Source organism: Peromyscus eremicus, chromosome 6 (genome assembly GCF_949786415.1).
Source record: "Peromyscus eremicus chromosome 6, PerEre_H2_v1, whole genome shotgun sequence".
Lineage (NCBI taxonomy): Eukaryota > Metazoa > Chordata > Mammalia > Rodentia > Cricetidae > Peromyscus > Peromyscus eremicus.
In genome coordinates, this window is record NC_081421.1 from 70,351,598 (window position 1) to 70,367,142 (window position 15,545).

Here is a 15,545-nt window from a genome sequence, read left to right on the forward strand (position 1 = left end):
TGAGCCTACAGGGAAGGGCATTTAGTGTAGATGTGTTTGTTTGCTCTCTGAATCAACCCAGCTAGAATATCTAGAGAGGCAAAGGAGCTGCATATCCTGTAGGCGATCTACATGGTATTTCAGCTGGCTTCTGGAACATGCTAGGAGGCAGCAGACTTGAAATCTAAGTGTTATTTGTACTGCCAATCAAAAGTTAACCACAGGGCCAGAGAGATGCGCAGTGATTAAGAGTGCTTACTGTTCTTTTTTTTTTTTTTTTTAAAGATTTATTTATTTATTATGTATACAGTATTCTGCCTACATACCACAAGAGGGCATCAGATCTCATTATGGATGGTTGTGAGCCACCATGTGGTTGCTGGGAATTGAACTCAGGACCTCTGGAAGAGCAGCCAGTGTCTTAACCGCTGAGCAACCTCTCTAGCCCCGTGCTTACTGTTCTTGCAGAGGACCCAGGTTCAGTTTCCAGCACCCACATGGTAGCTCGCAAACCACCTGTAACTCCAGTGCCAGAAGATCTGATGCCCTCTTCTAGCTAACCTGGGTACCAGGAATACACATGGTACACTTAACGTGCATGTAGGTAAAACACTTATACACATAAGGAAAGCCAGTCATATGTTTTAGCTAGTCTTTTGAGAAGAAAATAAAGTGATGTTCTTTTGAAAAGAAAAGGATCTGAACAATACTCTGCATTTGAATAGGATGCCATACACCCTCTATTTAGAGGTAAGTCACAGGAAAACTCATATTCAGAGGCAAAACTCTCTTCTGAAAGCTATTCTGAATCTAGTGAATGCAAGATAGACCACGTGATCAAGGTCCACATATCTGTCCACAGCTGGGCCAAATGTTGATGTAAAGAAACAGGTATAAGTGCAGAAATGTTTCAGCCTAAACAAATCTAGCCTGAAAAATGAACCCAAAGCAGAACCAGACTTTAGGGGCGCTCATTCCTGCACTCTAAAGTAAACAAAGTAAGATGGCTTCTAACTGTACAGGATTATTGAGGAATTACAGGTTGAGGGGCACAATGTACTACAAACAGCAGGTGTGTTCTTACCACAACTACTGCTCAGATCTATGGTCAGCAAACTAGGACCCTGCACCTAGCAATTTTCACAAGGATGTTTCATTGGGGCAGGGCTGTACCTGTTTGTTTACATACTGCCTATGGCTGCTTCTGCTTTATAATGGCAGATTTGAAGATTATGGTAGACACCCTATGGCTTACAAAGTCTGAAATACTTACTATCCGGTCCTTCGTAGTAGAAAAGTTTGCTAAATTCTATCCAGAGAGTAATAAAACATCTATGTTGTGATAATGCAATTTAGCAAATAGCATAAAAATTACTTGTCCATTCTCCACAGCTCATCCAGACAAGGTCTGGATTATTACAGAACAAGTCTGGAAGTAGGGAGTCACGGCTCTGCCACCAAGCCCCAGGAATTACTTTAAGATGACATTTTCAAAAACACTCTTTGTTCAATCCACCTGACTATGTGTAAAAGTAAGTAAGGTAGTTAAGAACCAGAGATCAGTCTTCCTTGAAGTCCTCAAACTGCTGAGGAATTTTGATCTTTTCAAGCAGTGGTCAAGTTGGGAGGCACAGCTAGCATCCAGTCAGAGAGTCTGAGAAACAGAAAGCTGCTAGGAGGGAAGCCCAGGACAGAGGCTCCTTGTGGTCTCACGCTCAGTGGGTTCTGCAGAGCTAATGGTCAGGGCTGTTCCCCTGGAGACTTCTTTGCTGAACCTGTTACTAAGTGGCCGTACTTTTAGTGATCACTGCAGCTCCTGGGGCTAGCCTATAGCCACACGGTAGATCCTCTCTGCCATAAGATCCAGGTGACATGTCTACTGTAAATAAAGGCCACACACTTCTGGGGAGAGGCTGTAGGACTGGCACTCACCTGCTGTTCAGAACTCCCAAGATTTCAAAGATGATAAGCTCAAACATGGTGCAGGAAAATGCAAAAGTCACGGAGAAGATCACCTGCACGACATACTGACGCACCTGTTAAAAGGCAGACGCAGAAGCCGGTCACTCCCTTGCCTGCATCCCAAACTGATAATCTTCCGACAAGTCTGAAAACCTGCGCTGAATTCTCGAGTGTTTGAAGCTGGAACTTGGGTTAAACGATCGAAGTGGGCAGCACCTGGGAATCATGGCTACTCCTACTGAAATCTTCCGGTTGGGGATTTAAAGCACAGGAGGATGAAATGACGGGGCCACAAGCAGCATTTAAATTCCCGATGTCAACGACAAAAAGAAAAAGATCTGTGTGCACATGTTTAATGTTAAAAGGAGTTCCTCAACACTACATCAGCTCCGGAACTTTCCTGGGAGGCCTTATAATATACAGATTCTCTAGAATTCCTGGGCTCTTCCAGACGGTTCCCAAAACTCCTCAGGAGGCTTACTATCAAATGTCTTCAAAATGCCCCCGAAATATCCAGATAACTAAGAAGTAAAAATTATATTAGAAAATGTCCAGCACACAATACGGTTTTTTTTTTTTTTTTGAATCCAAGGCTTAAAATAAGAACCAGAGTAGCTTTGGGATTTGGGTATTAACTTGAAGGCTGGCAACTGTAGACTAAAAGGGAACTTCCTCCTTAAAATATGCATCTGCTCTTGGTGTCTATGGCCCTATCATGACTAAGGAATGGACTTCCTTGTTCTTCAGTGTTTTTTTTTTTTTTTTTTTTCTGCTTTTAAATCACCTAAACCCATAGGGCCTGGTGGTACATGCCTGTGATCCCACCACTTGGGAGGTTGAAGCAGGAGGATTGCTATGAGTTACCAGTCAACCTGAGCTATACAGGGAGTCCCAGGCCAGCCTGAGTTACACAGCAAGACCTTGTCTCAAAAATCTTTGATAGGTAAGTTAGTAAGTGATAGGTAAATCAATCTATTAGCGAAGCCTGATCATAATATGTAGTTTCATAATTGCACATGCTTGTTTGGCACAGGTTTTCTATCTGAGGAAGTGAATGCAATCTTTTTATTTGTTTTGTTTTGTTTTAAAGACAGGGTTTCTCTGTGTAGCCCTGGCTGTCCTAGAACTCACAAAGATCCACCTGCCTCTGCCTCCTGAGTGCAGGGATTAAAGGTGTGCACTGTCACTGCTTGGCAATTTTTATTTTTTAATGGAACCATTTTTCTTCTTCCATTCTAAACAAACTAAAGCATAAAATGGTTTCTTCTCACCTCATAGTCCTTAAACAACTGGCGCATGAAGAAAAGCCATCCGAATCCGAAAAACAGTATCTAGGGGAGAAAAAGACAAAATGTCAAGTTACGTCTTCTTTTGACAAATGCCTCATAGAAATTATTTTATGATAAAATGTCTGCTAACTAGACAGTTATTTTTAGAGATTAAAAATGAGATCCATTTATAACATTGGAAAGAGACACTTAGAAGCTCTTAGAATTTTTAAATAATTCATTGTATAGAATGAGTTTTAAGATAGACAAAAAATGGAAATACATATATTTTTCCATAATGCTATAAAACCAGTTTATAAGCTAGAGAAGTCAGCAAACCAACAAGGGCTCTACTCATCGTCAGGCTGGTGCCATGAGCCAGCCATATGCTAACCGAGCAGAACGTCAAGCTTTCACAGAAATAGAGCTATGTATTCCCCAGAAAAAGAATCCTGGTGCATTTATGCTCCTTACGGCTCTCCCAAATGATCATGAAGTGTTTCTGGTATAGGATCAATTCCAATTCCCACTTGCCTGATTACCTGTTACCCACACGTTCAGGAAAACCCAGCCAATTGGCAGTCACCTTTATATATCAATGATAATTGCTGACAATAGCCCAGTCCAAGCCCTACTGAACCATACCTTGTCTACCCCATAATATCTGCTCAGCCTCCTGTTTCCGCAGAGTCCACCTATTATCTACTATCCTCTGATGCCAGCACCCTGCACCCAAGTAATGGGTTTCCATCATTCTTTTCCTACCCCTTACTCCAACACCTCCCAGGCTTACAAATACCGTAAAAGCTCTAACTATAAAACACACTGAGTGTCCAGGGCAGGTCTTACCATTTTGTCATCAAAGCAGGAACAGTATCAGAGGGCCAGTACCAAAACCACAGTTTTGGTTTTTCTGTTTGTTTTTTTCCCCCAGACAGGGTTTCACTATGCAGCGCTAGCTATTCTGGAACTTACTCCATAGATCAGACTGGCCTTGAACTCACAGAGATCTTCCTGCCTCTGCCTCTCAAGTGCTGGAATTAAAGATGTGTGCCATCACCGCCTGGCCCACAGTTCTTAAAATAACATAAAAACCGAAAGACCGGGCTGTAGTGGGTAGCTGTTCCAGCTTTGACCTGGAAATAGTACCCCTAGTGAGGCTTCTGGTAACTGCCAGGCCTACCTATGACCTGCCCCTGGGGCGGGGCCAGGAAGGGAGCCCTTAAAACCCGAGATCCAGATGTGCTGGCTCTCTTGGTTCTTTGTGATCCTGGATGCTGGATGGTAGACCAAGCAGAGTTCTCCAGAGAACACGGCTGGACTTCACTTCACCTCTCCTGGATCCTGTAACCAACTTCTCTACTGGCTGTAAGTTACCCCAAAATAAACCTCCTTTTTAATTATGTGGAGTTGCCTTAATAAATCCCCATAATACTGGGCCAGGCGGATCTCTGTGAGTTCGAGGCTTGCCTGGTCTACAGAGATCCAGGACAGGCACCAAAACTACACAGAGAAACCCTGTTTCCAAAAAAACCAAAAAACCAAAAAAAAAAAAAAAACAAAAAACAAAAAAACCCCCACCCAAAACCAAAACAAAACCCAAACAACAACAAACCAACAAACAACAAAGACCACAGGTGAAGAACACTGCTGCTCAGAAAGCAGCAACCGCAGCAGCAGGTCCGCTAGCCAGTCACAAACTGCGCCTCTGCATGCTGCAGAGGAACACACAGGACTGTGGCAGCACACACAGGACACACATGGGTTCAAACCAGACCGAGTCCTAGTGCTGAGAAGGGGAAGTGGACATACGGCCCCACCCCAGCCAGGAAGCTGTCTGTAATTGATGCCTGCTGGCAAAGAGAAAATCATTCACTCCACTGGAGGTAACGGTATGTCAGCCGCACCACAGGGCCCATGCTCAGGAACAGCTGGCCAACACAGAACAGACTCCAGGCCTCGTTTTGCTGGTTTTTTGGTCTTACTGATTTTCTTGTTTTGAGAGAACATGCTGTTGGGTAAGTAGGGAGGTGAGGAAGCTCTGGGAAGAGTTGGGGGAGGGGAAAGAATACGATCAAAACATACTGTATGAAAAATTATTAAACAGAAAAGAAACAAATGTACTTCTGGCAGATGCTTCACAACAAACTGACTTCTCATTAGCTATCACTAAGAAGTCTCTCTGAAGTACTGCCACAGTGTCCTGGGAGTCCAAAGCAGAAGAACTCACTGTGGAGCCAGTTTACAAGTGAGCAGGGACCAGTGAAGCCAATACCGACAGCAATGGTGGCTGCTGCAGCCCCAGACAGAACAATAACCAGCCTGGGGCAGGGTATCTTGTCAGAGGAGCAGCAGGTGGCAATCGTGAGGTGTCAGCCCACCAGAAGGTGAATCCTTGATGGATGAATCTCAGATAGGCAAGGCCCCAAGACCACAGACTCCAGAATGTCTTTTGCTCCTGCTGTGCCTTCACATGTTTGCCGCTGCCATCTTTCTCTGGTATCTGGCTTGGTGTGAATGGGTGTGGGAGATCCCCACTGCCTGTGATGTGGTGTGTTTATCTCATGGAAACACCCCATTCTACTGGGCATTTTTTACCTGTGGCTTATTATGAAGATGATTTCTTCTTAAGCTGTACTGTCTAATTGATAATAATAACACTAGTTTAAATAGAGTTTTGATGATAAAAATAAAACAAGGAAGTGTTACACAGCTAGAACACACAAGTTTCTATTAAGGAGCTGTATAGACTGTGGCTTAGATTAATGATTAAGAAAAACAATTGGGTCCCAGTAGCCCAGCTAGTTTCAATTCTTCTAATCTTAATGTTGGGAGATGTGTTCACAGGTTTCAGAGTGCATCATAGCTGAAACAAAGCTTTGAAAATAACTTAAAGTTAGACTAAGATGTTTATGTTAAATAGCTTTGAGGTGAAAAACTTAAGAAGATAATCTAAAGTTTTAGAAAGGCACATAGCTGAATGAGGAACTCACTAAGGTCAGGGAACAAGAACAAAGCAGCCCAGTTATCATTGGCTGATGTGCCTTTCTTGCTAGGATTGGTTGATGACTAATTCCTTATACCAATTTCTGCCCTCAATCTCCTGATAAAAGAAACTACTGATGAGTGGGTATGCACCCTAAAGATTTAAAGTAGAGCTGATTGATTGTTTTTCATGTATAGAAGTTTAGGTTTGTTATTCCTTTAAGATTTCTTGTAAGATTACCTTTTGAGATAAGTAATAAAGTGATTGGTCCTTTCTTTGTAACTGCAAAAACGCAGCCTGCCAGTAAAAGAATATCTTGCTTGCTTACACACTGTTAATCTACAAGTTGCTTGGGTATGAATGTAGGTGGGTTCTCAGGATAATTTGTTTTTCCATCTGTAATACATAAAATGTTTAATCATGTAAGGGATATGGAAAACACTTTTTTTAAAACTTGTATTCATTGTAATCATTCACTTGAAAACCAGAATGTAATCACACTGTAATTTTTATATTGCCTGAAAGATTTTGCTGGGGTATATAAGCTGTAAGGGAAAGAATACAGATAGAGTTAAAATGGGTTAGAAGGAAAAGATCAAGAATGAGAGAATTAGGAGAAAAACATTAAGAGAGTTAGAAGGAGTTAGAAGGAAAACGTCAAGAATGAGAGAAGGAAATCACCAGGAAAATAAAGAATAGAGAATGCAAAAGAAGAATAAAGAAAAGGTTTGAAGGAAACCATCAAGAGAGTGTGTGAGTGTCTTTTTTCTAACCCCCTCAGATAAAGAAGTCATAGTACGAGCTGCCAACTCCATGGATTCCCTTTGAGCCCTGCACTGCTGGAGGCTGGTCCCCCAGGTAGCGAAAGTCTCTGTGAAATCCTGATTCTGGGACCATGAACCATAAAGATACCAAAACATACACTGGAGAAACAATAGCATCTTCACCAAATGGTGCTGGGAAAACTGGATGTCCACATACAGAAGAATAAAATTAGACCCGTATCTATCACCTTGCACAACAACTAAGTACAATGGGTAAAAGACCTCAATGTAAACCCTGAAACATGGGAACTTCTAGAAGAAAACGTAGGGTGTATCCTGTAAGATACAGGTGTAGGACCGGACTTTCTGAATAGGACTCCTCCTGCCCAGGGATCGAGGAAGACAACTGAACAGTGGGACTTCATAGAAGTAAAAAGTTTCTGTACAACTAAGGAAACAACCAGGCAGAGAGGAAGGCCCCGGAGTGGGATAGAATCTGTCAGCTATATATCTGACAAAGGATTAATATCCAGAATATATAAATAACTAAAAAATAAAAAAAATCTCCAAAAAAAGCTGTTCTAAAAGCAGATCTATACGGAGTTCTCAAAAGAAGAAACAAAAACAGCTAAGAAATATCTCAAAAAATGTTCATCATTCTTAGCAATTACAGAAATGCAAATCAAAGCAACTTTGAAATTTCATCTTCCCCAATCAGAAAGTCTAAGATCACAAAACAAACAATAACAAATGCTGAAGGATGATGTAGTGGAAGGGGAACCCTCATTCACTGTGGTGGGATGGCAAATTGGTGCAGATATTATGGAAGTCAATATGGAAAATTCTCAAAAAGCTAAAAATAAATCTACCATGTGATCCAACTACACAACTCTCTGACATACTTCCAAAAGATTCAGAATCCTACTCCACAGATACTTGCTCAGCCAGGTTCATTGCCACTCTATTCACAACGGCCAGGAAGTGAAAACAACATAAATGTTCTTTAACTGATGAGTGGATAATGAAAATGTGGTACATACAGACAGTGGAATACCATCCAGCTGTAAAGAAAAGTGAGCTCACGAAAACTGCAGGTAAATGGATGGAGCCAGAAAATACCATACTGAGGAAAACAGACCAAGAAAAACAAAACATGCTCTCTCTCATCTTTGGCCTCCTAGCTCCAAATCTTCAGATGTGAATATATAACCTGGAGGAATCACAGAAACCAGGAAAGTAAAAAGGTACTGGAGAGAAGGATAGCAGGGTAAGAATAACATGAAGGGGGAAAATGGGAAAAAATGGGCTTTAATTGGGAAGAGGAGACACAGAAGGAGAAGGATGGAGGAGAGATAACACCAAGGATGTTTGAGAAAGCCTTAAAGAGCCATTGTTCTATAAATACCAAATATTACATATAACACATAGAAGTATCTCCATATCCATTCATCCATTTATCTAAAATGAAGTTATGGGGCTGGAGAGATGGCTCACAGATTAGGAGCACTGTTTGCTCTCCCAGAGGACCCGGGTTCAATTTCCAGCACCTACATGGCAGCTCACAACTGTGTGTAACTCCAGTTCCAGGGGACCCAACACCTTCACATAGACATACATGCAGGCAAAACACCAATGCACATAAAATAAAATAAATTAAAATGAAGTTTTGCCATTTGGGCCGACAATGTTCTCCACAAGAGCCATAGACCATCTAATAGAAACCTGACACCAAGGATAAGAAATCTCTTTCAAGCTGTTGCTCAGGAAAGTCCAAAGGACTCCCAAACAATACAGGCTACTGTTGTTGCCCTTGGTAACCCCACTCAGAGGCTGGAGGTAAATCCCCATCGCTGAAGAACCATGCACTTTGGACACAGGACTCGGGTTTGAGCTGGATCTGATCTGAAAGCTTCATCCCTAAGGTACACACACACACACACACACACACACCCCTCCCTCAAAAACTCCTCTTTCCTTCTTGTATTGGCTGGGAATTTTATGAATAACATTCTTTTATGCCCTTCCTATTGACTGGAACAGGAGTCTAAATTCACGAGCAGGTCAGCATAAACTATTCCAGCCTCTTGTGCCCTTCCTGCCAACCAAACGTTTACTTAGACACAACTTCTCCTGGTTCTGTAGACACATATTCTTTTATACTGAGACTACTGTGGTCCTTGGCAGGAACTCTCTCCAACCCTCTCTGCTCACAACCCCACAGTCTTAGTGATTACATTGCTCCCTCTGGAAGAAGACCTTCTCTAGCCTCCTAACTACAGAAAAAGCATCCTTTTGTATGATCCTAGTCTATTTTCCTTATGAAGGCACTGATCACACAGTTTTGTAATATTTGATGAAATATGTTAGGAATTAAGAGCTGTCACAATAAGGACTATGTTTGGTTGGTTGTTCTTTGTAAATACTCCCTGTAAAAATGTCTGTAGTATTTCCATGTGCGATGCTAGCCACTAGAAATTCAAAGATGAGTAAGGCAGTCATCATCCTCAAAGAGCTTACAGTACAGTGGTGAAGACACTAAATGATGTAATGTGGATGAGCAGTGAAGGGACATGAGCCTGATACTGTAAAACATACAATGGAGGGACCAAACCGATCTCTATAGCGTTGTTAGGTTTTCTGGAGGTGACATCGAAGAAGGTTGCAATTTGGGGTGAAACCCTACTATGTGCAAATTTGGGGAGTATTGCATTTTTCTACAGAGGTTCCAAGTTTTTTAATCATTAAAACATTAAAAACCATTCCTGATGGGCAGTTGTGGTGCACACCTTTAGTCCCAGCACTTAGAGGCAGAGGCAGGTGGATCTCTGAGAGTTCGAGGCCAGCCTGGTCTACAGAGCGAGTTCCAGGACAGCCAGGGCTGTTACACAGAGAAATCCTGTCTGGAAAAACAAACAAACAAACAAACAAAATCAGGCAAGTAAAAGGCAAAGGTGGTGGGGTGGTGGGGACAGGCAGATGGACTTTCTAGACAGCAAAGATCAGGAACAAAGGCAGGTACGTGGTGTTGGCGCACACGGCAACTACATGGCTAGCTGGTGCCAGAAGATGTCTATTAAATAAGAATAGGGAGGAAAAGCAGTAGACCCATACCGAGAGCCCAACACGCCACCTGAGGAACTTTAACTATTCTGTAAAGATGAGAGTCACTGAGGCAGGAAACGGCATGGCGGGCTTTGTTTCATATAATGACTACGGTAGCCTCTAGGGGTCTGTTTGAAGGAAACAACTCCGGGAAGGAAAACATTATAGGAGGTTGTTGGAGGAACTCAAACGAGGGTGACAAAGCCCTGAGTTAACTAACACTGGTCATAGAAAAGAGGAGGCCATGGACTTGGGAACTATTTTAGAAGGTAACATCAGCAGGAGGTGTCAAGGATGACAAGATCCAGCAGACATGGGACCTTCGGCAAGAGAAACTATGATGAGATAGGGAATGGGAAGAGAGAGACATAGAGAGAGACACAGAGAGACACAGAGAGACAGAGAGAGCGCGTGCTTTAACGAGTTATCAGGCGCTCATATGACATGAACCTATGTCAAGTTGGGCAGCTAGGAATGGGAGAGGTCTGTATGGTCAGATAGAGGTCTGTACGGTCAGATAGAGGTCTGTACGGTCAGATGGAGGTCTGTACGGTCAGATGGAAGTCTGTACGGTCAGATGGAGGTCTGTATGGTCAGATGGGGGTCTGTACGGTCAGATGGAGGTCTGTACGGTCAGATGGGGGTCTGTACGGTCAGATGGGGGTCTGTACGGTCAGATGGGGGTCTGTACGGTCAGATGGAGGTCTGTATGGTCAGATGGGGGTCTGTACGGTCAGATGGGGGTCTGTACGGTCAGATGGGGGTCTGTACGGTCAGATGGGGGTCTGTACGGTCAGATGGGGGTCTGTATGGTCAGATGGAAGTCTGTATGGTCAGATGGAGGTCTGTATGGTCAGATGAAAGTCTGTATGGTCAGATGGAGGTCTGTATAGTCAGATGGGTAACTTAAAGAACAAAATCTGCAGCAACAACTAAAACAATCCAGAAAAGCAAAACAAACAAACAAACAAACAAAAAAACCAAACCAAACCAAAACCAAGATAAAAAAGATGGGACCTCAGACAAGAAAACCAAATAAAAATTATGTTTTAAAATGAGATAGATATGCAATGGGAAGAGAGACAGATATCTAGCTTTGATGTGTTATCACGTGCTCCACTGACAAAGCCTGAAAAGACTTTTAAATTACAGGCACATGAATGAGCAATTGCAGCTGGTGTGGCTGCCCAGGCCTGGAGTGTGGCTGCCCAGGAAGCGAAGCAGGAGGCTCCCCTGAGCCCAGAAGTTTGAGGTTAGGTTTGGCCAACACAGTGAGACCCTGTCTTAAAAAAAAAAAAAAGAAAAAAAAAAGGAATTGGAGGATTTATTATATCCAGGATAACTATGAATTCTGGCAAGATATACAGAGGGAAAAAACAACTTCAATTTTTTTTTTCAAATAAACTGGAACCTACATGGCTTATTTAAAAAAAAAAAACAGTCTTAGAATTGTGTAAAGTTGACCCTTGACCTTGGTTTACAGTGCACTGCTGGGGCTTACGAGAGTACTCTGGAACTGATAAGTCTGAACAGCTCAATTAATGGCTCAACACAAGATAGATGACAGTCACTTTTATGAAATGACTTCAAGTTTGGAAAGTAGGATAGATTTTTTTAAAGGCAATGATGAGCAGAACCGTTTTCAAGAATTACCTGGGAAAGACACCTTTCTTGGATATTTATTCAATTATGCTTCCATTCACTAGCCAATATTTATTAGCAATTAATATGTGCCAGGTGCCAGAGATAGTATAGTGTCTGAGAAAGCAAAATGCTGCTCTCAAAGGGTTCATCACCTACGAAGGAGATCATGAGCATGGGGAAGTGAGGGTACTGTGGCAACATGAACAGAAACATCAGTCTAACCTGGTCTGGGAGAAGAAGTACTCAGATATCCAGGCTGAGACCTGAAGGCTGAACAGCAGTTGTCCAGGAGAAAGAGGGGAAGGGATGAAGGAGAAAAAAAAAAGAGAGACGAGACTCTGGAAATTTGGAGGCCCAATGGCACAGTCAGGTTAAGAAACTAAAAGAAGTCTAGGAAGCCTATAAAGTATAAGACAAAATGGGACATGGCGAGTGAGAGCCAAGCTAAAGAGCTAAAAGTCAGCGTCTAAAGGTGGGGGCTGTGCAAGACATGCTGAGGGCTTTGTTCTTATTCTGTGGCACGATGAACAAAATGTCAGGGTAACGAGTTTTATAAAATTAATTTTATTTGTGTGTGTGTGTGCACATGCATGAGCATGTCAGTGCATGCCCCGTACACATGCAGAAGCCCGAGGACAACTTAGGGAGTTGGTTCTCTCCTTCCACTGTGAGCACCAGGAACCTAACTCAGGGTGTCCGGCTTGTGAGGAGTGCTTGAACCTGCTTATCCATCTCACCGGCCTGAGGTGATAGGTTTTGATATGAAGCCTCCGATTTTATTTCAAATAAACCTTTCAGTTCAAACAAAACGGGAAAAATGGTGTATGTGTTGCTTTCCAGTTAACCACATTCCCTAGGGAGGTGCTTTCTAGTAAACCAAGACTTACTAGGCCTCTACTCTCTGCCAGCAACTGGGTCAGACGCTAGGGAATACATGACAGACTGAGAAAGACACTATCTTTCATGAAGAAGAAAAATAAAGCAGAAATGAAAGAAAGTGGCTGGAATAAAAGGCCACTTTGGTTATTGATAAGGGGCAAGTAAAGCCTCCCTGAGGTGACATTTTTATTTTCATTACTACCTCAATGATGATAAAGTAGCTACGTAAACATATGGGCAAGGAACACTTAATACAAAGGATTGTTTGAGTTTTAGATCTCAGCAGTTTGGTCAGTTAAATTTAATATTTCATGTGGATATATTTGTAAAAGTTAAAGGTTATGAATTTAAGGCATAAAAGATTAGAAAGCCACACTCTTGGGTTACCTTTTGAATTATATTCCTGTTACTCTCACAGGCAAAAGTGCATGGCAATTTTCTACTTACACTTCTATTTTTGTATTAAGATGCTGGCAAAGGACACGGGGTTTGGCACATTCTAGTCAAGTGCTACACCACTGAGCTACAACCTCAGTCCTTTGACATATTTTTCCATGAAAAAAATGCTAACACTTAAAACTTAACTATTGTTACTTTTCTTGACTCGATACTAAAGCTAAAAACCACTCTATGTTATTATCCAGGACAACAGAGAGGTGTAGAGAGGTTTTAAGCAGAAAGGCAAGGCCGTGTGTCCAGAATTTTGGGGTATTTACACATTTTGAAAACTATGCTGGCGACAAAAACAATCAAATGTACTTGAAAGGTATTAATTTTGAAAAAGGAAAAATAGTTACTGTATGAGACTGGTGAAACGGAGTGGCTTTTTCTTGTTTCATATCCCCCCCGGAGCTGAGGACCGAACCCAGGGCCTTGTGCTTGCTAGGCAAGCGCTCTACCACTGAGCTAAATTCCCAACCCCTCATATTTTCTCAAGTGTTGTTACCGAAGTTTTCAAAGGGCAAGGGCAATTCTCCGCAGTGGGAAGCATTAGCACTCAGCAGTACAACCCTAAATGTTTGTAAGGCCTAAACTCAAGAATGTACCTTACTTTAGGTTCCTGAAGGGAACTGTTTCACTTGCCGTTCGGATGCGATGAAGAGAAAGTCTTTTACTGGAAAGAGGGGTTAAGAGCAATAATCGGAAGAAGCTTCTGGTAGTCAACCATTATTTAGTGAGTGCTTGCATTTGGGGGTGAGTACACAGCCATTTACATAAAAACGTACATGACGTCAACACCGTGATAAACAATGGCGGGGAAAAAAAAACCCTCGCGAAGCACGAACGACAGGGAAAGCAAGAGGCTCACTAGATGAAGTACAGCAGAGCAGGACTGGTCAGTGGTTTACACTCCCTCAGTTTTGTGTAAGAGTAGATGTCGACTGTACAGAAGAATGGAGGTGGCCAACTGAGAAGAAACGAGGTTCTGATGGCGATCAGCAAAGAGTGAACAGCAAGCAAACGAAGGATGAGGCACAAAGGAAACATGAGACTTGGAAGTCGCGGAGGCAAACACGTCGGCACCGGATCCGGCTAAGTTCACACAGGTCCTAGCACTCAGCTCTAGTGGGCACGCCGCCGTGGGCCTCCCGCCAGGAGCCACACTTTGCACACTTCTCCGGACTCCGCGCAGCCCGGAAGCCTCGTGGCGCCGTGGGCACTGTCCCCCACTCCTCACCCCGTGGCACGGGCCCCCGAGCTGATCCCTCCCCAGAGCGGACCCACACGTCTAGGGGAAGGATGCCCGCTAGGTGAGTGACAGGGCCACAAGTCAGCCCTAACCACCCGGGCTAGGGAACGGGCTGAGCAAATCCGGGTTCTCCCGAGCGCGCTCGGGCGGGCGGCGACTCACCTGGGAGGTGATCATGATGCTCGAGTCGATCAGGAAGCTCATGGCGAAGCCTCGGGAGGCCCATGCCCAGCTGTCTGCACCTCAGGGAAGCTGCAAGTTAAGACAGTCCACCTGCTGCAGTAGGCGGCCGTCACCCCCAGCCATCCCGGCTGGCCGGTCGCGTGCTTACGTCATCAAGCTGCGCCCCAGCCAGCCAATCAGCGGCCGCCTCCCCTGTTTGCACAGCAGGTGAGGGTGGGCGGGGCTGAGGCCGCGCTCTGTCCCGCGGGCTGATAGCGGCTGCGTAGGCTTTTTTTTTTTTTTTTGGTTTTCGAGACAGTGTTTCTCTGTGTAGCTTTGCGCCTTTCCTGGAACTCACTTGGTAGCCCAGGCTGGCCTCGAACTCACAGAGATCCGCCTGGCTCTGCCTCCCGAGTGCTTTAAAGCCCCAAAGCAAGGCTTTAAAGCCCAAAGCAAGGGCTGTTCTCTTTAGTAGGCGGAAGGCGCCCAGGCCCGAGAGGTAACGTCTTGTTTTAAGTAGTACTGCCATTCGATATACTGCTCATAGCTAAAAGCACGAAGTTAGCAATCCCTGGGCTGAGAGTTGTGCGAGGCACTGAGTTACATTCCCCAGCACTGCAAATAATAAAAATAAGTTAATGTAATGAGTTAGGCTTTAAATCAACCCATGGGTTGTAAATGTTACAGCTTTTACTTGGTTTAAAAACAATGTCACATCTACAGGTGAAGGGACGGTGGACAGGCAGGTAAGGTTTTAATCAGACATACTTAACTGTGTAAATGTCTGATAGGACCACCACAAAGGTACACCACCCATAGTGAGTGTGTGCTCACTGGACTCTAACCAGACCACCGTTAATAGTTCAGCGCTTTGGGTTGTGAAGTACTAGGCATGTGTGAGACCAACTACTGAGGGCGGGGAGTGGGGAGCGCAAAGTATTGGAACACGATCAAAGGTGATGCCTTGAAAGGACAGGAAGAGGGAATTGAAGGCTCAGGAATGGGTGACACTATGATATAGCCCCAAGGGATGTTTGTAGGGCAAAGGACTGGAAGTTACATGAAGGCAGATTTTAATTCAAAATAAAGAATAATTATTTAGGAGTCTG

The 15,545-nt window shown here is 43.6% G+C and overlaps 1 protein-coding gene across 1 annotated transcript in view; it reads right to left on the minus strand.

Moving 5' to 3' along the window:
• The window catches only part of Gpr89a (G protein-coupled receptor 89A), a 42,312-nt gene extending 27,703 nt beyond the window's left edge, over nucleotides 1–14,609 (minus strand). Inside the window, exons 1-3 of the mRNA XM_059265924.1 lie at nucleotides 14,437–14,609; nucleotides 3,213–3,272; nucleotides 1,912–2,015 (exon numbers count right to left, since the gene is read on the minus strand). Coding sequence (XP_059121907.1) covers nucleotides 1,912–2,015; nucleotides 3,213–3,272; nucleotides 14,437–14,478 — 206 coding nt within the window. The 5' untranslated portion in view covers nucleotides 14,479–14,609. The remainder of the gene's footprint in view (nucleotides 1–1,911; nucleotides 2,016–3,212; nucleotides 3,273–14,436) is intronic.
• Between the last annotated feature and the right edge of the window lie 936 nt (nucleotides 14,610–15,545).